This window comes from Rhinatrema bivittatum, chromosome 6 (assembly GCF_901001135.1).
Source record: "Rhinatrema bivittatum chromosome 6, aRhiBiv1.1, whole genome shotgun sequence".
NCBI classification, from domain to species: Eukaryota; Metazoa; Chordata; class Amphibia; order Gymnophiona; family Rhinatrematidae; genus Rhinatrema; species Rhinatrema bivittatum.
This window is the reverse complement of record NC_042620.1, coordinates 13,213,729-13,237,451: the sequence shown is the minus strand read 5'-3', so window position 1 is coordinate 13,237,451 and position 23,723 is coordinate 13,213,729. Positions and strand designations below refer to the sequence as shown.

General features: G+C 52.8%; 1 protein-coding gene across 2 annotated transcripts in view; it reads left to right on the top strand.

Annotated features, from left to right (window-relative positions):
* The first annotated feature begins 825 nt into the window (after positions 1-825).
* The window catches only part of SLC11A1 (solute carrier family 11 member 1), an 87,343-nt gene continuing 64,445 nt past the window's right edge, over positions 826-23,723 (top strand). For both annotated transcript variants that reach the window (XM_029605058.1, XM_029605057.1), the window contains exons 1-4: positions 826-944; positions 14,058-14,161; positions 15,235-15,357; positions 22,952-23,071. In XM_029605058.1, coding sequence (XP_029460918.1) covers positions 926-944; positions 14,058-14,161; positions 15,235-15,357; positions 22,952-23,071 — 366 coding nt within the window. In that variant the 5' untranslated portion in view covers positions 826-925. The remainder of the gene's footprint in view (positions 945-14,057; positions 14,162-15,234; positions 15,358-22,951; positions 23,072-23,723) is intronic.

Below are 23,723 nucleotides of genomic sequence, written 5' to 3'. Positions count from 1 at the left end.
GGGCAGGGGGGGTATCCGCGGGCAGGTCCGCGGGGGAGGTTATAGAGCAGGGGGATCCACAGGCAGGTCCGCAGGGGAGGTTATAGAGCGGGGGGGGATCCGCGGGCAGGTCCGCAGGGGAGGTTATAGAGCGGGGGGGGGGGGGGATGGGATCCACGGGCAGGTCCGCAGGGGAGGTTATAGAGCGGGAGGGGGGGGAATGGGATCCCACAGGCAGGTCCGCAGGGGAGGTTATAGAGCGGGGGGGGGGGGGGGGGGGGATGGGATCCACAGGCAGGTCCGCAGGGGAAGTTATAGAGCGGGGGGGGGGGGGGGGGGGGGATGGGATCCACAGGCAGGTCCGCAGGGGAGGTTATAGAGCGGGGGGGGGGGGGGGGAATGGATCCACAGGCAGGTCCGCAGGGGAGGTTATAGAGCGGGGGGGGGGGGGGGATGGGATCCACGGGCAGGTCCGCAGGGGGGGGTTATAGAGCGGGGAGGGGGGATCCGTGGGCAGGTCCTCAGGGGAGGTTATAGAGCGGGGGGGTGGATGGGATCCACGGCAGGTCCGCAGGGGAGGTTATAGAGCGGGGAGGGGGGATCCGTGGGCAGGTCCGCAGGGGAGGTTATAGAACGGGGAGGGGGATCCGTGGGCAGGTCCGCAGGGGAGGTTATAGAGGGGGAGATCCGCGGGCAGGTCCGCAGGGGAGGTTATAGAGCCTGCATGCAGCTGTTTGCTGCTTCTGCCCAGGCTCCCACGTGAATCGCCTCTTTCTTCGCGGTCCCTGCAGGGACTTCCTCTTCTGCGGCTCTGCTGTCAGCAGCCTGGGCGGCGGTGCTCGAGCAGGAAGCTCCGGTCCTTTCTCCAGCCCGGGCTCAGAGGGAGAGCAGCTTTCCCCCTGCTGGGATCGGTGCATTACAGACCCAAGCCAAGCCAAGCCAAGCCATGACGTGCGATGCTGCAGGTAGGTTTCATTATCTGAGGGGCACTGGAAGTCACTATGAATGCAGGCAGGCTCTCTCCGCATCTCCCGGGAGAAGGTCCCGGACCAAAGAGACAGAACTCACCCTCCCCAGGTCCCTGCCTGTCTGGAAGCACCCGGGAGACCATGGGGAGGGGGGGAAGAGATAAGGAGGAGCTCCCTGAGGGGCTCAGAGTAAACGCACTAGGGACAGAGCAGGGACTCAGACTGGCAGAGCTGGAGGAGACTTCAGGACAGAGCTGGCCAATGTGTGCTGTGGGAGTGGGTGCAGGGATCATGGATATTACAGGACGGACGGACACCGAAGGACGAGTGGATGGATGGATGCTTCACCAGAAATGCTTCTCTTTCGAAGATTGTTCCAATGCAGATCGATTTGCTTTTACTTTGTCAACCACCTAATTGTAAACTTTTTCCTGTTACATTTTATTTCCTTTCCTAACAGGGAGCCTTGTTCTTTCTCTTGCTTTCCTGTTCTCCCACTTCTCCCACCCCCCTGCCCCCACCTGTCTCTTCTTAAGGTTCTTCCTCATTTTGATATTTTTGAGTTTTGTGCGACTCCTCCTTACCTAACATCGGGCCGATACAGAAAGAAGTGTGGGAGAGCCGGCGAGCGCCCAGGCCACGCTCCTGTGCGCGCAATTTAGTATCGGCCCGCATGCAAATGAGGGCCTGCGGTAAAAAGAGGTGCTAGGGACACTAGCGCGTCCCTAGTGCCTCTTTTTGGACAGGAGCGGCGGCGGTCAGCGAGTTTGACAGCCGACGCTCAATTTTGCCTGCATCGGTTCTCGAGTCCGCTGACAGCCACGGGTTCGGAAAACGGACGCTGGCATAATTGAGTGTCCAGTTTTCAACCCACGAGCCGCGAGCTGGTTTTACATTTAAATTATTTTTTACTTTTGGGGCCTCCGACTTAATATCGCCATGATATTAAGTCGGAGGGTGCACAGAAAAGCAGTTTTTACTGCTTTTCTGTGCACTTTCCCGGTGCCCGGAGAAATTAACGCCTGCCTTTGGGTAGGCACTAATTTTTGAAAGTAAAATGTGCAGCTTGGCTGCACATTTTACTTACTGAATCGCACGGGAATACCTAATAGCGCCCGCAACATGCATTTGCATGTTGCGGGCGCTATTAGGTTCAGGGGGTTGGACGCGCATTTTTGACGCGCTATTACCCCTTACTGAATAAGGGGTAAAGCTAGCACGTCGAAAACGCGCGTCCAAACGCAGGTTAACAGTGCGCTCCACCTCCACCGGAGCACACTGTACTGTATCGGCCCAATAAAATGGTCCTGCAGAGGGTGAAGTGGACCTGAATGGAGACAGCAGGGTAACTCCTGACTGGACAGGGAGGAGCACATCCTTCTCCCCTCCATGAACTCTGACCCCACTACCACTGCCCAGTGCTGGCACAAAGAAAGCAGAAGCAGAGAGACCCAATCTGCAAATAAAATAAGCTCAGACTTCAGTTCTGGGTTCTCAGCCAGCAGCTCTGCACACTGTGCTAATAATGGGCACCACCATCGGTGCTGAGGAGTCAGAATTCACAGAATTAACATCTCCTCCCCACAAGCAAACTCTATTTTATTTGATTTATATTCCACCTTTCAGGTACTTTCAAACAGGCAGCAGGGATTTTCCTTCCCCCAGAGGGATTATAATCTCAGTTTTATAGCTCAGGCAACAAAGTGCGAGGGGCAGCAGTGGGATTTGGTTTGTAGCCTCACTCGCTCTCTAGGACTTTGTGTAGTAGCCACTCAGCCTTCACATGAAAATCCAATAACTCTCCCAATGTCACCGTTTTACCAGGAATATTTTCCATTCTTTCCCTCCCCACACCACAAGGGACAGGCTCAGCACTTCCAGATTCCTGTTCAAGTTTAACCCCCACCTCAGCCCTCTACGAAGGAATTGGGTTCACGCCCTTAAACCGTACTCAACACTCTTCATGCACTCAGTCTTCTGCCTTGGTCTACCATACCAACATCTACTTCCAAAAAGGCACAGACAGTTTCATTTCCCAGAACTACTCACGACTCCTTGGAGCCCGATCGCCCCTCGGTTTCCCCACTTCCCCGGTCCCATAGCGTGTAGGGTCCCCCGGCATCCTCCACATGAGGGACCTCCTGTTTCTCCTGGCCATCTTCCTCAAAGGGAAGGGACTGCCTCTTCACCACCCCAGCTTCTGGTCGTTTCCTTGGATGGAAGAAAAAACCCTCTCCGTTCCGTTAGGGCTTGCACATCTGGAACGTTATTGCCCAGCCTCTGGGTATTTGTACTCCTGGCCTTCCAGCTGTTTCTCCTCGCCTTGCTTAAACTCCAGACAGCCCCATATCTGCTCAGGATGACCTCAAGAGCTCCTCACCTTGTTTGTCTGAGGTCACAGCCTGAATCAATCATCTTCAGTCTGCCAGCCCCTCCTCTAGTTTAAACACCTGCCAATGTATAATCCAAGTTTCTTTATTCTCTCTCAGAAAGATGCAGGTCATCGCTATAGCAGAGACCTTTATTGTTCCATATATAGCCCTGGCCCCCAATGTACTCAAAACCCTCTTCTCAGGTACTGAACCAAATATTGAATTTGGAGATACGATATAACTACACACACCCACACATGAGCAGTGCCAGCTTCTCACACACACACCCACACATGAGCAGTGCCAGCTTCTCACCCACACACGAGCAGTGCCAGTTTCTCACACACTCACCCACACACGAGCTGCACCAGCTTCTCACACACTCACCCACACACGAGCTGTACCAGCTTCTCACACCCACACCCACACACGAGCAGTGCCAGATTCTCACACCCACACCCACACACGAGCTGTACCAGCTTCTCACACCCACACCCACACATTAGCAGTGCCAGCTTCTCACACACACACCCACACATGAGCAGTGCCAGCTTCTCACCCACACACGAGCAGCACCAGTTTCTCACACACTCACCCACACACGAGCTGCACCAGCTTCTCACACACTCACCCACACACGAGCTGTACCAGCTTCTCACACCCACACCCACACACGAGCAGTGCCAGATTCTCACACCCACACCCACACACGAGCTGTACCAGCTTCTCACACCCACACCCACACATTAGCAGTGCCAGCTTCTCACACACACACACGAGCAGTACCAGCTTCTCACACACTCACCCACACACGAGCAGTGCCAGATTCTCACACACTCACCCACACACCCACACACGAGCTGTACCAGCTTCTCACACACACACCCACACATTAGCAGTGCCAGCTTCTCACACACACACGAGCAGTACCAGCTTCTCACACACTCACCCACACACAAGCAGTGCCAGCTTCTCACACACACACACAAGCTGAATCAGCTTCTCACACACACACACGAGCAGTACCAGCGTCTCACAGACACAAGAGCAATACCAGCTTCTCTCTCTCTCTCTCTCTCTCATACACACACACACATACAAACACACAACAAGCAGTACCAGCCTCTCTCTCTCTCACACACACACAACAAGCAGTACCAGCCTCTCTCTCTCTCTCTCATACACACACACACACATAACGAGCAGTACCAGTTTCTCTCTCTCTCTCTCACACACACACACACATAACGAGCAGTACCAGTTTCTCTCTCTCTCTCTCACACACACACACACAAACACACACAACGAGCAGTACCAGCTCTTCTCTCTCTCTCTCTCATACACACACTCACACACACACAACAAGCAGTACCTGCCTCTCTCTCTCTCTCTCTCATACACATACACACACACACACAACGAGCAGTACCAGCTCTTCTCTCTCTCTCTCTCTCATACACACACACACACACACACACACACACACAACAAGCAGTACCTGCCTCTCTCTCTCTCTCTCTCTCATACACATACACACACACACACACACACAATGAGCAGTACCAGCTTCTCTCTCTCTCTCTCTCTCACACACACACAACGAGCAGTACCAGCTTCTCTCTCTCTCTCTCTCTCTCATACACACACACACACACAAAACGAGCAGTACCAGCTTCTCTCTCTCTCTCTCTCTCACACACACACAACGAGCAGTACCAGCTTCTCTCTCTCTCTCACACACACACACACACACACACACACACACACACACACACACAACGAACAGTACCAGCTTCTCTCTCTCACACACACACACATATACACTGCCCGACCACAGAACAGGGACAGCACGGACACCAGCAGTGCAGGCTTCTTCCTACATACACTTTCCCCTGGTAATGTGTCTCAGAAGTGCTTTGGCATGGCCAGCTCATTCATTCCTTGTCTCGTGACTGTAAATAAAAGTGCCCTGGATGTCCACAGGTTCAGTAGGATGTGAGGTGACAGTGAAAGGAAGTGGGAGAGAAAGTGCTAAGAGGGAAGATTTCTTTTAGGGACATTGGTCTAGGACGGAAATCAGCTGAAACAAAAGAGGATGTGTGCAGAAGGAAAAATCCATGAGCAGTTCCCTTTCTGTAAAACCATGGTGGTAATGCGCAATTCATTTTGCAATGATCTGAACTCTGTACACTTTCTGAGTTCTAGGTCTCAGACGGCTTGCTCACATTTTCTACCCAGACTCTCCAACTTAATATTTGCCATGCTGGGTCAGATCAAGGGTCCAGTGCGCCCAGCATCAATCCAGGTCACAAGAACCTGGCAGGATCCAATCCTTGCTCATAACCAGAGATAAGCAGGGCTAATAGTGGTTTACGGAGTTTTCCTCCAGGAAGCTTGCTAAAACCTTTTTCAACCCAGCTATGTTAATTGCTTTCACCACATCCTCTGGCAACAAATTCCATAGTTTAATTGTGTGCTGAGTGTGAGAATATTTTCTCTGATTTGTTTTAAATGTGCTACCTATTACTTTCATGGAGTGACCCCTGGCCCTAGTACTATTGGAAAGGATAAATTACTGTTCCCTGTCTACCTGTTCCACTCCATTCATTACTTTATAATTTTCTATCATATCTCCTCCCCTCAGCCGTCTCTTCTGCAAGCTGAAGAGTCCTAACCTCTTTAGCCTTTCCTCATAGGGGAATTCTTCCATCCCCTTTATTATTTTGGTCGCCCTTCTCTGCACCTTTTCTAATTCTGCTCTATCTTTCTTGAGATGTGGTGACCAGAACTGCACACAATACTCAGGATGAGGTTGCACCATGGAGCAATACAGAGGCATTAGGATATTCTCTGTTTTATTCTCCGTTCCTTTCCTAATTTGCTTTCTTCACCACCAGTGCTGCACACTGTGCAGAGGATTTCAAAGTATTATCCACAGTAACTCCAACTTCCTTTTGCTGGGTGGAGACATCAGGGCTGGATTTAGGAAACATAGGCATATGACAAGGATTCCAAACTTTGAAGGTGGCCAAAAAGTGGAAGTCCTCTGCTGATCTCTGATTTTGGGAGGTGAAATCTCCTTTCCTGGTCCCTCTACCTATGGGCACCGTACTCTTAAACCTGGCTTGGGTGATGGAAGCCAGCAGCATGAACCTATAGTTTGGATTAATCATTTTGCACTTGTCCACATTCAATGTTATCTGCTAAGTCCCCCAGTCGGCTTGCAATTTAACTGCTTTGAATAATGTTGTGACATTTGCAAAGCTGATCGCCTCACTCATTGCTGCCTTTTCCCAAATCATTTATAAATATGTTAGAAAGCACTGATCTGGGTACAGATCCCTGGGACACTCTCCTATTTACCTTCCTCTATTGAGAGAAATGAGCGCTCAGTCCTACTCTGTTTCTTATCTGTTAGCCTGTTACCAATCCACAGCAGGACACTGCCTCTTACCTCCTGACTTGAATTTCCTGATGAATCTTTAATGAGGGGCTTTGAAAATCCAGGTGCACCATATCAAGCAACTCACCCTTGTCCATATGTTTAGTAACCCCTTCAAGAAAATCTAACAGATTTGTAACATAAGACGTGCCTTTGCTAAATCTATCCCATTGATCTGTATCTATCCAGATAGCCAGTAATTTGGTTTTTCAGAATAGCTTTTACCATTCTGCCTGGCACGGACATCAAGCTCACCGGTCTGAAGTTTCTCACATGGCCTCTGGAACCTTTTTGAAAAATGGGCATTAGGTTGGCCACCCTCCAATCCTCAGGTTCCATAGCTGATTTGGAAGAGAAGTTAGAGATTACTAATAATAAGTCTGCAATTTCATTTTAGAGTTCTTTCAGAACTCTGGGGTGTATGCCATCTGGTCCCGGTGATTTGTTACTCTTTAGTTTGTCGATTTGCTATATTTTATCTCTCTGTTTCACCAGCATTTGCTTCAGTTCCTCTAAATCACCACCCTCAAAGAATGTTTCTGGTGTAGGTATCTCCCCGATACTCTCCTCAGTAAAGACTGAGGCAAAGAATTAATTTAATTGTTCTGCTATTTTCTTGTCTTCCTGGGCATCCCTTGTTTTCTCTGAGCGCCCCTTTTACCCCACACTCATCTTGTAGAGTCACTAAAAAGGAGGGGGAGAATCCCAGACCTTCCAACCTGCTGCATTACTGATGGGGGGAGTCACAGGTGCTCCATGCTAGAGCAACATGCATAAAGGCCAAAGTTCAAATCTGCAAACAGCTTTTGCGCATTACAGCAAATAGTGCATATAATTATGTTTTTGAAATTTTGTGAGCTCTATTTGCTATTTTAATGCACAGAATTTTGCATTTGTGAAGCTGTTCGCAAAATTTAAGCAAAACCACTTAATGAGCTTAAAATTTTGTGTGAAACTGAACTACACCTTAGGGGGAGGTGTAGTTAGGATTTTTTTTTTTTCAAGAAAGTCTGTGATTTTTTTTCTCTCTCTCAGGAAATTGTAAAGCTGCTGTTCTCCCTCTCTGCTCCCCTTTAACGGGTGCTATCAGAGGATTCCACCCCCCCCCCCTGTTTGTAGGGTTTAAGTGAAGAAGACATTTTGCATTTTATTGCTTTGACAGAAGGTTACTGGCAAACTCCTAATCTTTCCCTCCCTTATAGCCAGAGGTGATGTCCTGGAAAAGGGCGAGTCCGCTCGCTCCATCAGTTAGTGGATGGAGCAAACCCACTGGCCTGGAGGGGTTTAGCAGGACTCAAGGAAAGGAAATTAGCAAGTAGGATCCAGTTTTTCCATCCACCTCGCCTTTGATTCATTTATTTTATTTATTTACACTTGTTTACATGCTCATCCTTTCAGCCCAGAGACAGTTACAGTAGATAAACTCAGCCAAAAGATTGATCTATCTCAGATACAATTCCAATTAAAAAGCTTAATAATTAGTATTTTATTTATTTTATTTATTTAACATTTTTCTATACCGACATTCGCACGAGACATCACATCGGTTTCCAGACAACAGCAAAATCAGCCAACAGGGCTTTACATTGTAACTGATATTTTAACTGGGGGGGAGGAGGGGGAAGGGGCAGGGCAGTAACTTGGAGCTAATGAGTATGCTGGGAACAGGGGAGGGGAGTACAGGGTTAATTTACAAAAAGCAGGAGTAATGTACATGCTATATACAATCTATTATGTACGTTCTATATACAAGACGAGGGAGTGGGGGGAGGGTAGGTTAAGGAGGGAAGAGGAAGGATGGGGGTGGGGGGGAGGAAGGAGTCAGGGTGTAGGGTAGAGTGGATTAGGAGGGGGGTGTGGGGGGTGGGGGAAAGGAACTGGGATGGCAGATTAAGAGTAGGCGTGCGTGAAAAGTACTTAGCAGCTCTGACAATTTCCCCCATCTCACCCGATGCCACCAATCTGCTTCCTTTCTCCTCTCAATTTCCTTCTTTCCACTCCAAAAGTTTAAAGTAGACAAAGTGGAATTAATTCCCTCTCATTTCAGGCACAATTCCTCCCTTTTCTTAGCAGACCACGGCTCTCACAGCCACTTAAGATGCATTAATAGAGACATCCCAGAACTAAGAGGTCAAGATTCAAAAACAACTTAGCCACAATATTAAGTTGGAGGAACTACAGAAAAGCTGTATTTTCTGTGAACCTTGTGGGCTTCTGAAGAATCAGTGCCTGCCCCAGGGACCCCCATCCCGCAGGTCTCAGTTACTCTGCCTGTGCTCCCCTGATGAATGAATCAGTGCCTGCCCCAGGGACCCCCATCCCGCAGGTCTCAGTTACTCTGCCTGTGCCCTCCTGATGAATGAATCAGTGCCTGCCCCAGGGACCCCCATCCCACAGGTCTCAGTTATTCTGCCTGTGCTCCCCTGATGAATGAATCAGTGCCTGCCCCAGGGACCCCCATCCCGCAGGTCTCAGTTATTCTGCCTGTGCTCCCCTGATGAATGAATCAGTGCCTGCCCCAGGGACCCCCATCCCGCAGGTCTCAGTTATTCTGCCTGTGATCCCCTGATGAATGAATCAGTGCCTGCCCCAGGGACTCCCATCCCACAGGTCTCAGTTATTCTGCCTGTGCTCCCCTGATGAATGAATCAGTGCCTGCCCCAGGGACCCCCATCCCGCAGGTCTCAGTTATTCTGCTTGTGCTCCCCTGATGAATGAATCAGTGCCTGCCCCAGGGACCCCCATCCCGCAGGTCTCAGTTACTCTGCCTGTGCTCCCCTGATGAATGAATCAGTGCCTGCCCCAGGGACCCCCATCCCGCAGGTCTCAGTTATTCTGCCTGTGCCCCCCTGATGAATGAATCAGTGCCTGCCCCAGGGACCCCCATCCCGCAGGTCTCAGTTACTCTGCCTGTGCTCCCCTGATGAATGAATCAGTGCCTGCCCCAGGGACTCCCATCCCACAGGTCTCAGTTATTCTGCCTGTGCTCCCCTGATGAATGAATCAGTGCCTGCCCCAGGGACCCCCATCCCACAGGTCTCAGTTACTCTGCCTGTGCTCCCCTGATGAATGAATCAGTGCCTGCCCCAGGGACCCCCATCCCGCAGGTCTCAGTTATTCTGCCTGTGCCCCCCCTGATGAATGAATCAGTGCCTGCCCCAGGGACCCCCATCCCGCAGGTCTCAGTTACTCTGCCTGTGCTCCCCTGATGAATGAATCAGTGCCTGCCCCAGGGACTCCCATCCCACAGGTCTCAGTTATTCTGCCTGTGCTCCCCTGATGAATGAATCAGTGCCTGCCCCAGGGACCCCCATCCCACAGGTCTCAGTTACTCTGCCTGTGCTCCCCTGATGAATGAATCAGTGCCTGCCCCAGGGACTCCCATCCCACAGGTCTCAGTTATTCTGCCTGTGCTCCCCTGATGAATGAATCAGTGCCTGCCCCAGGGACTCCCATCCCACAGGTCTCAGTTATTCTGCCTGTGCTCCCCTGATGAATGAATCAGTGCCTGCCCCAGGGACTCCCATCCCACAGGTCTCAGTTATTCTGCCTGTGCTCCCCTGATGAATGAATCAGTGCCTGCCCCAGGGACCCCCATCCCACAGGTCTCAGTTATTCTGCCTGTGCCCTCCTGATGAATGAATCAGTGCCCTGCCCCAGGGACTCCCATCCCCACAGGTCTCAGTTATTCTGCCTGTGCCCTCCTGATGAATGAATCAGTGCCTGCCCCAGGGACCCCCATCCCACAGGTCTCAGTTATTCTGCCTGTGCCCTCCTGATGAATGAATCAGTGCCTGCCCCAGGGACCCCCATCCCACAGGTCTCAGTTACTCTGCCTGTGCCCTCCTGATGAATGAATCAGTGCCTGCCCCAGGGACCCCCATCCCACAGGTCTCAGTTATTCTGCCTGTGCTCCCCTGATGAATGAATCAGTGCCTGCCCCAGGGACCCCCATCCCACAGGTCTCAGTTACTCTGCCTGTGCCCTCCTGATGAATGAATCAGTGCCTGCCCCAGGGACCCCCATCCCACAGGTCTCAGTTATTCTGCCTGTGCCCTCCTGATGAATGAATCAGTGCCTGCCCCAGGGACCCCCATCCCACAGGTCTCAGTTACTCTGCCTGTGCCCCCCTGATGAATGAATCAGTGCCTGCCCCAGGGACTCCCATCCCACAGGTCTCAGTTATTCTGCCTGTGCCCCCCTGATGAATGAATCAGTGCCTTACCCCAGGGACCCCCATCCCACAGGTCTCAGTTACTCTGCCTGTGCCCCCCTGATGAATGAATCAGTGCCTGCCCCAGGGACCCCCATCCCACAGGTCTCAGTTACTCTGCCTGTGCTCCCCTGATGAATGAATCAGTGCCTGCCCCAGGGACCCCCATCCCGCAGGTCTCAGTTACTTCTGGCCTGTGCTCCCCTGATGAATGAATCAGTGCCTGCCCCAGGGACCCCCATCCGCAGGTCTCAGTTATTCTGCCTGTGCTCCCCTGATGATGAATCAGTGCCTGCCCCAGGGACCCCCATCCCACAGGTCTCAGTTATTCTGCCTGTGCCCCCCTGATGAATGAATCAGTGCCTGCCCCTGGGACCCCCCATCCGCAGGTCTCAGTTATTCTGCCTGTGCTCCACTGATGAATGAATCAGTGCCTGCCCCAGGGACTCCCATCCCACAGGTCTCAGTTATTCTGCCTGTGCCCCCTGATGAATGAATCAGTGCCTGCCCCAGGACTCCCATCCACAGGTCTCAGTTATTCTGCCTGTGCTCCTCCTGATGAATGAATCAGTGCCTGCCCCACGGACCCCCATCCCACAGGTCTCAGTTACTCTGCCTGTGCTCCCCTGATGAATGAATCAGTGCCTGCCCCAGGGACCCCCATCCCACAGGTCTCAGTTATTCTGCCTGTGCTCCCCTGATGAATGAATCAGTGCCTGCCCCAGGGACTCCCATCCCACAGGTCTCAGTTACTCTGCCTGTGCTCCCCTGATGAATGAATCAGTGCCTGCCCCAGGGACTCCCATCCCACAGGTCTCAGTTACTTCTGCCTGTGCTCCCCTGATGAATGAATCAGTGCCTGCCCCAGGGACCCCCATCCCACAGGTCTCAGTTATTCTGCCTGTGCTCCCCTGATGAATGAATCAGTGCCTTGCCCCAGGGACCCCCATCCCGCAGGTCTCAGTTACTCTGCCTGTGCTCCCCTGATGAATGAATCAGTGCCTGCCCCAGGGACCCCCATCCCGCAGGTCTCAGTTATTCTGCCTGTGCTCCCCTGATGAATGAATCAGTGCCTGCCCCAGGGACTCCCATCCCACAGGTCTCAGTTATTCTGCCTGTGCTCCCCTGATGAATGAATCAGTGCCTGCCCCAGGGACTCCCATCCCACAGGTCTCAGTTATTCTGCCTGTGCTCCCCTGATGAATGAATCAGTGCCTGCCCCAGGGACCCCCATCCCACAGGTCTCAGTTATTCTGCCTGTGCCCTCCTGATGAATGAATCAGTGCCTGCCCCAGGGACCCCCATCCCACAGGTCTCAGTTATTCTGCCTGTGCCCTCCTGATGAATGAATCAGTGCCTGCCCCAGGGACCCCCATCCCACAGGTCTCAGTTATTCTGCCTGTGCCCTCCTGATGAATGAATCAGTGCCTGCCCCAGGGACCCCCATCCCACAGGTCTCAGTTACTCTGCCTGTGCCCCCCCTGATGAATGAATCAGTGCCTGCCCCAGGGACCCCCCATCCCACAGGTCTCAGTTATTCTGCCTGTGCCCTCCTGATGAATGAATCAGTGCCTGCCCCAGGGACCCCCATCCCACAGGTCTCAGTTACTCTGCCTGTGCCCCCCTGATGAATGAATCAGTGCCTGCCCCAGGGACCCCCATCCCACAGGTCTCAGTTACTCTGCCTGTGCCCTCCTGATGAATGAATCAGTGCCTGCCCCAGGGACCCCCATCCCACAGGTCTCAGTTACTCTGCCTGTGCCCTCCCTGATGAATGAATCAGTGCCTGCCCCAGGGACCCCCATCCCGCAGGTCTCAGTTACTCTGCCTGTGCTCCCCTGATGAATGAATCAGTGCCTGCCCCAGGGACCCCCATCCCGCAGGTCTCAGTTACTCTGCCTGTGCTCCCCTGATGAATGAATCAGTGCCTGCCCCAGGGACTCCCATCCCACAGGTCTCAGTTATTCTGCCTGTGCCCCCCTGATGAATGAATCAGTGCCTGCCCCAGGGACCCCCATCCCGCAGGTCTCAGTTATTCTGCCTGTGCCCCCCTGATGAATGAATCAGTGCCTGCCCCAGGGACCCCCATCCCACAGGTCTCAGTTATTCTGCCTGTGCTCCCTGATGAATGAATCAGTGCCCTGCCCCAGGGACCCCATCCCACAGGTCTCAGTTATTCTGCCTGTGCTCCCCTGATGAATGAATCAGTGCCTGCCCCAGGGACCCCCATCCCACAGGTCTCAGTTATTCTGCCTGTGCCCTCCTGATGAATGAATCAGTGCCTGCCCCAGGGACTCCCATCCCACAGGTCTCAGTTATTCTGCCTGTGCTCCCCTGATGAATGAATCAGTGCCTGCCCCAGGGACCCCCATCCCACAGGTCTCAGTTACTTCTGCCTGTGCTCCCCTGATGAATGAATCAGTGCCTGCCCCAGGGACCCCCATCCCACAGGTCTCAGTTACTCTGCCTGTGCTCCCCTGATGAATGAATCAGTGCCTGCCCCAGGGACTCCCATCCCAAAGGTCTCAGTTATTCTGCCTGTGCTCCCCTGATGAATGCATCAGTGCCTGCCCCAGGGACTCCCATCCCACAGGTCCTCAGTTACTCTGCCTGTGCTCCCCTGATGAATGAATCAGTGCCTGCCCCAGGGACCCCCATCCCGCAGGTCTCAGTTATTCTGCCTGTGCTCCCTGATGATGAATCAGTGCCTGCCCCAGGGACTCCCATCCCCACAGGTCTCAGTTATTCTGCCTGTGCTCCCCTGATGAATGAATCAGTGCCTGCCCCAGGGACCGCCCATCCCGCAGGTCTCAGTTACTCTGCCTGTGCTCCCCTGATGAATGAATCAGTGCCTGCCCCAGGGACTCCCATCCCACAGGTCTCAGTTATTCTGCCTGTGCTCCCCTGATGAATGAATCAGTGCCTGCCCCAGGGACCCCCATCCCACAGGTCTCAGTTATCCTGCCAGGTGCTCCCCTGATGCCTCTTCTTTTGGGGTAATGCTGTGTTTCTGTGGCTGATAACCGATCTCACCTGCACTTTTCACGGACCCTGTGTTTGTTTCTGCTGCTGTTGCCATGAAGGTCCCGAGCCACGGAGTCAGAGAGGACAGAGCTATGGCTCCATTGCCCCTGCGCAGTCCCAGACCTATCTGGACGAGAAGATCCTCATTCCCCAGATGAGCTCGGTAAGCAAACGTCTCCACTCCATGCTGCAGGCTTTCTACCTGAAATGAACTTTCTGGGGTTCTGGCAGAACACAATGTAAAGTGATCCTGCTTTAGTGTTTTCTTTAATAAAAGAAGGATTATGGACCAGATGTAAGGATCAGCAAAGTTTTAGCCAAAAGAAGCCTGAAGGGCAGTGTGCTAGCAAAGTTTTGTTTTTTTTTTTGAACCTGTCGTCTTCTCCTGGAAGCAGAACTGGTGTCTGGCACAAATACCTCGGGATTTTCCCCTCTAATTTTTGCCATTTCCCAACTCAGCTCAGCCATCGCAGCAATGATCCTCAGCCGGGGGTAGTGGGGGGGGGGGGGGGTGTCACAAGCTGCAGCTCCCTCCAGAACCCGGCTAATGTGCACTCCCAGTCTGGCCAGAGGTGAAGCTCCTCCCCCCTCTTCACACCTGAAGGGCTGTGAGAGCCATCTCTGCATCCCCCGCAGCGCTGACTGGTCAGGGAGCAGAGTCCCGGCTCGCAAATGGAAGCCATAGCTATGCCACTGAGCCACGGGGCCGGCACAGATCTGAAAGGGCACATCTGTGGCCCCCGAGGTGCTGGTTTCCTACAAGTCCAGAAAAAAAACCAAACAATTGTGTAAGCAAAACCTTGTGTGAGACTGCTGTGATTTCCCCAGCAGCCTCCTGCTGCTACCATGGACTGTCAGCACCACAAACCTCATCTGTAGCTTATCTACATTTTTAAAACCCCCCCCCCCCCCCCCTAGCTAGCCCAGCCATCATAGTGTTAGTCCTCAGCCAAGGGCTGCAGCTCCCTCCAGAACCTGATAAGTCTGCACCATGAGTGCATCCACTAGGGGTCAGCGGGGGGGGGGGGGGGGTACTTTACGTGATATGCGCCTACCTGCGCGTCTCTCCTCTCGCCTGCCAAGATGCTGGTTTATGGGCGCATGCACGCTCCTTTCACAATTAACCCTTTAGTAGTTGTTAGAGCGGCGTGAAGAGCATTTGCTGCTCCTCTGCTTTCCGGTATTAACTTTCTCTGCCTTTTCCCCCCCTCTCCTTACCTCTCGCCCCCCTCTCAGCCCAGATTCAGCTTCCGGAAACTCTGGGCCTTCACGGGCCCCGGGTTCCTGATGAGCATCGCCTACCTGGACCCGGGGAACATCGAGTCAGACCTGCAGTGCGGGGCCATCGCTGGCTTCAAGGTAAGCTGAGAGAGAGAGAGACAGACAGACAGACAGACAGAGGTGCAGTGAAATAACGGTGGGGTGCTGAGCAGTCCATGACCAGCGCTCTGGACCGAAGTCAGGGTTGATTGCGTTCGGGGTGGGACTGTCCAGAGTTAAAGGGGTGTTCCCCCCCCTGTTCCCCCTCTCCGGACTCCAGCAAGCCTGCCACCAGGATCCCGAAAAGACGCCCTAGCAGGATTATGCTGGGTTCAGGCAGGCACTATTTATTTATTTATTTAGAAGATTTCTGCCCCCGCCCACTCCAAAGCTCGCGGCGGGGCACATAAAGCACCCGCAGATCAAATGGAAACAGATGTTAGGGGGTCCTGGAGGGCCCGGGACTTGGAGACTGCGAGCAGACGGCGCCTGGCATCTGCCCAGAAATACCGGGGCGGGACGAGGAGCCAGCGGAGCGTCCTGTAAGGTCCCTGGCGGTGCTTCCGCAAGGTTTCTCTGAAGGAGAAGATCTTCCAGCCGAGACGTAAGAGCGCAGTATTTCCAGGCCTTTCTCCTGCCGCCCCAGGGAAGGAGAAGGTGAAGGTAATGCTGGTCTGCTCTTCATTTACCAACAGACGGGGAATCGTCGCACGCCTGCACGGTAGAGGAGGCGTGCGCCGTCCTGAACGATTTGGGCTTCACCTCTCCCTCGCAGCCAAGAGAGGGTCCTGCCAGGTGGCAGTCGGGGGTTCCTCCTCTTCCAAAGAAACGCACCCTTGAGAATCGATGGGAGGATCTCATTCCTTATCCTTCTTGCAAGTCTTCTCTCTCTCTCTCTTGCTTTAGAGATCTAGCCTATGGCTATTTTGAAGTTCCCAAGAGGTTATTTATTTATTATTTATTTATTTAAATGCTTTTAAAATATACCGACATTCATAGGACACATCATGCCGGTTCACAATCAACATTGTAAAGGAGGAAGAGGAAATTACAAATAACAGGGAGGGGGGAGGTGGAGCAGTGAAGGAAAAAGGAGAGGATGGGGGTCAGGTGACAGTGAGCGCAGAAGTTGCGGGAAGGAGAAAGGTAGTGAAGTGCTAGGGGAGAGAGAAATTGATAGGAACTGTGTTAAAAAAAAACTGAGAATAAAAAATTAACAAATTTACAAAATCAGCAATTCCCTAGGATGCATCAACGGATTAGAAGGGGTAAGGGAATTGGAAGTGGCAGTGGAGGGGGTTTAGGTCTGATTGGAGTCAGGGTATGCTTGTAAGAAAAGCCAGGTTTTGATGCCTTTTTTGAAGTTGGGTAAGGAAGGTTCAAGGCGGAGATACGTGGGAAGAGAGTTCCAGAGGGAGGGGCCGACTATGGTAAAGGCTCTCTCTCTTGTGGTGGAGTGGTGTGCTATTCTGAGGGGTGGGATGTGTAAAGTGCCCGCCGTGGAGGCTCTGGAGGGACGATTGGATGTACGGAAACGTGGTGTTTCCTTGAGCCATTCGTGGGTATTTTTGTGAAGCATGTTATGGAGTATTGTAAGGGTTTTGTATTTTATACGGAAAGGGATGGGGAGCCAATGCAGTTCTTTTAAAATGGGTGTGATGTGTTCTCTCTTACGAGTGTCTGTGATGATTCGTGCCATGGAGTTCTGCAAGATTTGTAGTGGTTTAATTGTGGCGTAGGGCAGGCCTAGGAGAAGTGAATTGCAGTAGTCTAATTTTGATAGGATTGTGGACTGCAATACAAGGCGAAAGTCTTGAAGGTGGAGGAGGGGTTTGAGCTTTTTGAGGATGTGGAGTTTATAGAAGCCGGTTTTTAGAAGGGATTTGATGTGTGGATGAAAATTAAGGTGTTTGTCTAATACAACACCTAGGTCTCTTACAGATGGCAGGATGGGGAGGGTTGTGGGGGTAGTTTTAGTAGAGGCCTGTGAGGTAACCTCGAGTTTGTTGGAAATGAGGATGATTTCAGTTTTTGCTGTGTTAAGAGCGAGTTGGAGGCTGTCTAAGAGAGAGTTAATGGAGGCAAGACAGGATTCCCAGAAGTTTAGAGTTTCTTGTAGGGTTTTTTGCATGGGGATGAGGATCTGTACATCATCCGCAGACATGAAGAAATTGAGACCGAGGTTAGAAAGTAGATAGCAGAGGGGAAGAAGATATATGTTAAAGAGGGTGGAGGATAAGGAGGATCCTTGGGGGACACCCTGGAGGAGGGGTATGCGTGGGGACTCAGAGTTGTCAATGTTGACCAGGTATTCTCTATGGGTGAGATATGAGGTAAACCATGATAGTACAGTGCCAGAGATGCCGATTTCTGATAGCCGGGATAGGAGTATTTGGTGGTTGACAGTGTCGAAAGCAGCAGAGATATCTAGTATAGCGAGTAAGAATGAGGTTCCTTGGTCCATGCCTATATGTATGGTGTTGGTGACTGCCAGAAGGAGGTTTTCCGTATTGCGACCTTTACGGAAGCCGAATTGTGCGGGGTGCAGAATGTTGTGGTTTTCGAGGTAGTCAGAGAGCTGGGTATTGACAACCTTTTCAAGTATTTTAGATACAAAAGGGAGGTTGGATATAGGCCGGTAGTTAGAGGGGTCTTTGGGGTCTGAGGTGGGCTTTTTTAGGAGGGGCTTGACTATTGCAAGTTTGAGTGGGTCTGGGACCTTGCCATATGTAAGAGAGCAGTTGATCAAGTCAGATAGGAGTCTGGATATGGATGTGGGAGAAGATAGGAGGGTCTTAGAGGGGACGGTGTCAGCAGAATGGGAAGCAGGTTTCATTCTTTTTAGAATGGTTTCAATTTCAAGGGTAGATGTTTGTTCGAACGTTTGCAGATTGGTTCTGGATGTTTTGGTAGGTAGGTGGAAAGTGGTGGGGGGCTTGGTGGTGAAGCGAAGGAGAATGTTGTCAATTTTATTCTTGAAGAAATTAGCAATTTCTGTGCATTTCTCTTTGGCGTTTTGTTCTGGGGAGAAGGGGCGTGGGGGGGCAGTGAGATTAGCAACAAAGGTGAAAAGGGCATTTGCATCGAATTGATAATTGTGGATTTTGGCTGCGTAGAAGTCTTTTTTGGCTTGGTTAGTGGCTTGACGGTAGTGGTGTAATGAATGTTTATATGCTGACTTGTGTGTGGGAGTGGGGTTTTTACGCCAGGTGCGTTCTTTGGCTCTAAGGTCCTGTTTGATCGTTTTGAGTTCTTTGGTGTACCATGGTTTTTTGTCTGTGTTGGCTAAGGGTATTTTTTTGTGTATCATGGGGCAGGCTTCCTCCGCTATCTTGGCATTGATGTTATTCCAAGATTGCAAAGCTGTGTTCGGGTTGGAGAGGTCCAGGGATTTGTTTGCTTTCTCAAAGGCACGGGCGATGTCTTCCGATGAGCAGTGCTTGCGGAAGGCAATAGTCTTGCTGGTGGCCTGAGTTTTATCTCGAGAGTGAGAGGATGAGGAGGGGGCATTGTTGTGGAGGTGTTATCTCAGTAACGCTGGTGAACGTGCATCTTCCTAGGGGACTTATGCAGGTCACTGAAATGATTTAGAGGGGAGCCGGGAGTACTCGGGTGGATGATACATCTCTGGTGTGACCTTCTCGTTTCCACAAGCTGGAGGGTGGAGAATCGTGTACGGGAGTGGGCATAAGAACATAAGAAATTGCCATACTGGGTCAGACCAAGGGTCCATCAAGCCCAGCATCCTGTTTCCAACAGAGGCCAAAACCAGGCCATAAGAACCTGGCAAGTACCAGGTTTGTCCTTGGAGACCCAGAGAATATTTCTGAGGGGCCTTACCAGAGACCTTGCCATTAACCCAGGATGCCTCTCATTTCCATAAGAAGGAGCAGGACGATCCCATAAGAGAAAGCTGTTTTAGGCTTTTTCATGGCTTCTCATGGATGTTGGCGGGCATGACAGCTCTGTCCTCTGACGTCAAAGGGCTGAACTCTTCCCCCCCCCCCCAAAAAAGGAAATTATCCTTTCGGGAAGCTGCGGATCAGAGGGTAGATGACTCACCTTCGCAGAAGTCGTGCGCGATTGCTCATGTCTACCTTGTTCCCACAGCGGTGTCAGGCCTCTTCTGCTATTAAAGTCAGACACGCAGGCGAGGGGATACTGTTTGGAAACTCCTTGCTAATGGACGTCAGATCGATTATTAGAGACGCAGAGGGCTGCTATGTGATTTGTAAAGATTAGTGCGCAGGCTGAGATATTCACCTGTGCCCAGTGTTTCCTGGGAGGGGGAGAATCTGTCTCGAAAGCTTTACCCGAGTGGGTGCAGCTCATCCCGTTACTGGGCGTGATTTCAGTTCTACGTATCTGAATGATTCCTGTGCTTCACATTTGGATCCCAGGCCCCACGGGCTGTGTGTAAAAAGATGAATCGCTGACTTGGGTTTAGTGGACATGTGGAGAGCGAGAAATCCCGTCACTGGGGATCATTCCTTCCTCTTACTCCAGGCTCGATTCTTTTCTTGTGGATAACTCTTTGCAGATGCTGATATGAGGCAGACAGCACGGTCCAAGCACGCTCCGGTTTCGATTGTTTTGGGTCCTGCGCTTTTGGAAGATAAATGATAAATCTCCTGAATGGCAAAACTTTTGTGTCTCAGCTCCTTGAGGATTCAGAGAATTCCTGCAACTCAATGCTAACGGGGAAGCGTCTCAAGCTACTTTATGGGGGGGCTTGAAAGTGGTAGTTAGGGGCAAGCTTATATCTGCTGCTTCCTTTGATAATAAGCGTGAGAAGGAGAAGAATCACACGAGAGCGCCGGATTCACCTGGGCTGCAAAAATTCACATCTTTAGTTTATTCAGTGCAGATCTTAGAGTTAGAGGCTGTTTATGAATTTGGTAATAAAGACAGAAGGCGCCTAACCAGAGTGTCACAAAGCCATATTATAAAAATCAATGATAGACAAGGAAAAGTAGTTAAGTGATGCCCCAAAAATGAGTGAATGTTTCACCCAATTCTATGAGGAGCTATCTGCAGCTGATAAGTCTGTCAATGCGCAGCCTCACTGCTTCCATTATTCAAACTACCTGGTTGCCTAGTGTGCCAAACGTTTGGGGGTGGCAAAATCCCACTAGCATGAAGCACAGAGGGATGCAGTGCCAGTGCCAATACTGCCAAAGAAGGGAGCACTGTGCTGGAGCCACTGCTGCTGGTAGGAGGGAGCGCTGTGCTGGAGCCACTGCTGCTGGTAGGAGGGAGCGCTGTGCTGGAGACACTGCTGCTATAGGAGAGAGCGCTGTGCTGGAGCCGCTGCCGCTGTAGGAGAGAGCGCTGTGCTGGAGCCATTGCTGCTGGTAGGAGGGAGCGCTGTGCTGGAGCCACTGCTGGTAGGAGGGAGTGCTGTGCTGGAGTCACTGCTGCCGGTAGGAGGGACCGCTGTGCTGGAGTCACTGCTGCCGGTAGGAGGGACCGCTGTGCTGGAGTCACTGCTGGTAGGAGGGGAGCGCTGTGCTGGAGTCGCTGCTGCCGGTAGGAAGGAGCGCTGTGCTGGAGTCACTGCTGGTAGGAGGGAGCGCTGTGCTGGAGTCGCTGCTGCCGGTAGGAGGGAGTGCTGTGCTGGAGTCCCTGCTGGTAGGAGGGAGCGCTGTGCTGGAGTCGCTGCTGCTGGTAGGAGGGAGCGCTGTGCTGGAGCCACTGCTGGTAGGAGGGAGCGCTGTGCTGGAGTAGCTGCTGCCGGTAGGAGGGAGCGCTGTGCTGGAGCCACTGCTGGTAGGAGGGAGCGCTGTGCTGGAGTCACTGCTGCCGGTAGGAAGGAGCGCTGTGCTGGAGTCACTGCTGGTAGGAGGGACCGCTGTGCTGGAGACACTGCTGCTATAGGAGAGAGCGCTGTGCTGGAGCCGCTGCCGCTGTAGGAGAGAGCGCTGTGCTGGAGTCACTGCTGGTAGGAGGGAGCGCTGTGCTGGAGCCACTGCTGGTAGGAGGGAGTGCTGTGCTGGAGTCACTGCTGCCGGTAGGAGGGACCGCTGTGCTGGAGCCACTGCTGGTAGGAGGGAGCGCTGTGCTGGAGCCACTGCTGGTAGGAGGGAGCGCTGTGCTGGAGTCGCTGCTGCCGGTAGGAAGGAGCGCTGTGCTGGAGTTACTGCTGGTAGGAGGGAGCGCTGTGCTGGAGTCGCTGCTGCCGGTAGGAGGGAGTGCTGTGCTGGAGTCCCTGCTGGTAGGAGGGAGCGCTGTGCTGGAGTCGCTGCTGCCGGTAGGAGGGAGCGCTGTGCTGGAGCCACTGCCGGTAGGAGGGAGCACTGTGCTGGAGTCGCTGCTGCCGGTAGGAGGGAGCGCTGTGCTGGAGTCGCTGCTGCCGGTAGGAGGGAGCGCTGTGCTGGAGTCACTGCTGCCGGTAGGAGGGAGCGCTGTGCTGGAGTCACTGCTGGTAGGAGGGAGCGCTGTGCTGGAGCCACTGCTGGTAGGAGGGAGCGCTGTGCTGGAGTCGCTGCTGCCGGTAGGAAGGAGCGCTGTGCTGGAGTCACTGCTGGTAGGAGGGAGCGCTGTGCTGGAGTCGCTGCTGCCGGTAGGAGGGAGTGCTGTGCTGGAGTCCCTGCTGGTAGGAGGGAGCGCTGTGCTGGAGTCACTGCTGCTGGTAGGAGGGAGCGCTGTGCTGGAGTCACTGCTGCTGTAGGAGGGAGTGCTGTGCTGGAGTCACTGCCGGTAGGAGGGAGCGCTGTGCTGGAGACACTGCCGGTAGGAGGGAGCGCTGTGCTGGAGTCACTGCTGGTAGGAGGGAGCGCTGTGCTGGAGTCACTGCTGCTGTAGGAGGGAGCGCTGTGCTGGAGTCACTGCCGGTAGGAGGGAGCGCTGTGCTGGAGTCACTGCTGGTAGGAGGGAGCGCTGTGCTGGAGTCACTGCCGGTAGGAGGGAGCACTGTGCTGGAGTCACTGCTGCTGTAGGAGGGAGCGCTGTGCTGGAGTCACTGCCGGTAGGAGGGAGCGCTGTGCTGGAGTCACTGCTGCTGTAGGAGGGAGCGCTGTGCTGGAGTCACTGCCGGTAGGAGGGAGCACTGTGCTGGAGTCACTGCTGCTGTAGGAGGGAGCGCTGTGCTGGAGTCACTGCCGGTAGGAGGGAGCGCTGTGCTGGAGTCACTGCTGCTGTAGGAGGGAGCGCTGTGCTGGAGTCACTGCCGGTAGGAGGGAGCGCTGTGCTGGAGTCACTGCTGGTAGAAGGGAGCGCTGTGCTGGAGACACTGCCGGTAGGAGGGAGCGCTGTGCTGGAGTCACTGCTGGTAGGAGGGAGCGCTGTGCTGGAGTCACTGCCGGTAGGAGGGAGCGCTGTGCTGGCGCTGCTGGCATTAGATAAGTTGGGGAAAGGGCTGCGTGACTAAAGGTTTTCCTAGGATGCCAAATGCTCTTGCAATGGCCCTGCCTGGGATAAGAGGAGAAACGGCAGCTAGCGAGGCCTCCTGTCGCCAGCCCAGAAATGTAAGGTGAGCAGGGCTGATAGGGACCAGCATCAGTACTTTCCATAACCTGCAGTATTAGTGCCATTGCTATTGCATGTTTTTCATTTCTTTAAGAGCGTAAGAACTTGCCAGGCTGGGTCAGAAGCCCGGCGTCCTGTTTCCTTTCTTTCCCTCGTGCCCTGCATTAGTGTGAAATCCTCCTGCAGGAACGTGATCTGACTCTCAGTCTTTGCTTCCTCTCCTCAGCTGCTCTGGGTGCTGCTGTCCGCCACCCTCCTGGGGCTCATGTGCCAACGGCTGGCGGTGCGGCTGGGCGTTGTGACCGGACAGGACTTGGCTCAGATTTGCCAAGTCTACTACCCAAAGGTGAGAGGCCAGGGGGGGAAATGATTTCGGGGACTGTGGGCTGCCAAATTCTCTTCCCGTTCCTTGGGTTCCCCTCCTAGGTTGGGTGGGTGTAAGGTGACCACCCGCGGTTATGTCTCTTCAACAATCGTCCCATATATTTTATATTAAAAAAATCCTGCTTTTGCAATTGAAATGATTGATTCTATGCAATCCATCTCAGCAGAGCTAGAAAAGATGTCCCTCGTTCTAACCTCGCACCCCCTTGTAAGCGCAGTTTTTCCAGGGGTCGAGGTAGCCCCGGAGAGAGCTGAATTCACCTAAATAACGTAAGAACTGTCCAGAAATGAACAGGTGCAGGAGCTTTTCAAACCATATCGCTCCCTTCTCCAGAAGTAATCCCTCAAAATATAGCCATCTGCCCACCCCCCAGCCCAGGGGTTGTGCCCAGGTTTTGCAGCTTCTATCGCTATTTATCATCTCTAAAGAACTGCCAGACTTACACAACGCTGTGTCCAGATGCACATAAGAGATGGTCCCTGCTTCAGGGAGCTTACAGTCTAGTCACGACACACATAAATGAGAAACAAAAGCTTATGGGAAGTGCATTTATTGCAGAGAAGTGGTTGGGAGTTAAAAGCATCCTGAAAAAAAGGTGAATTTTGAGACTGGA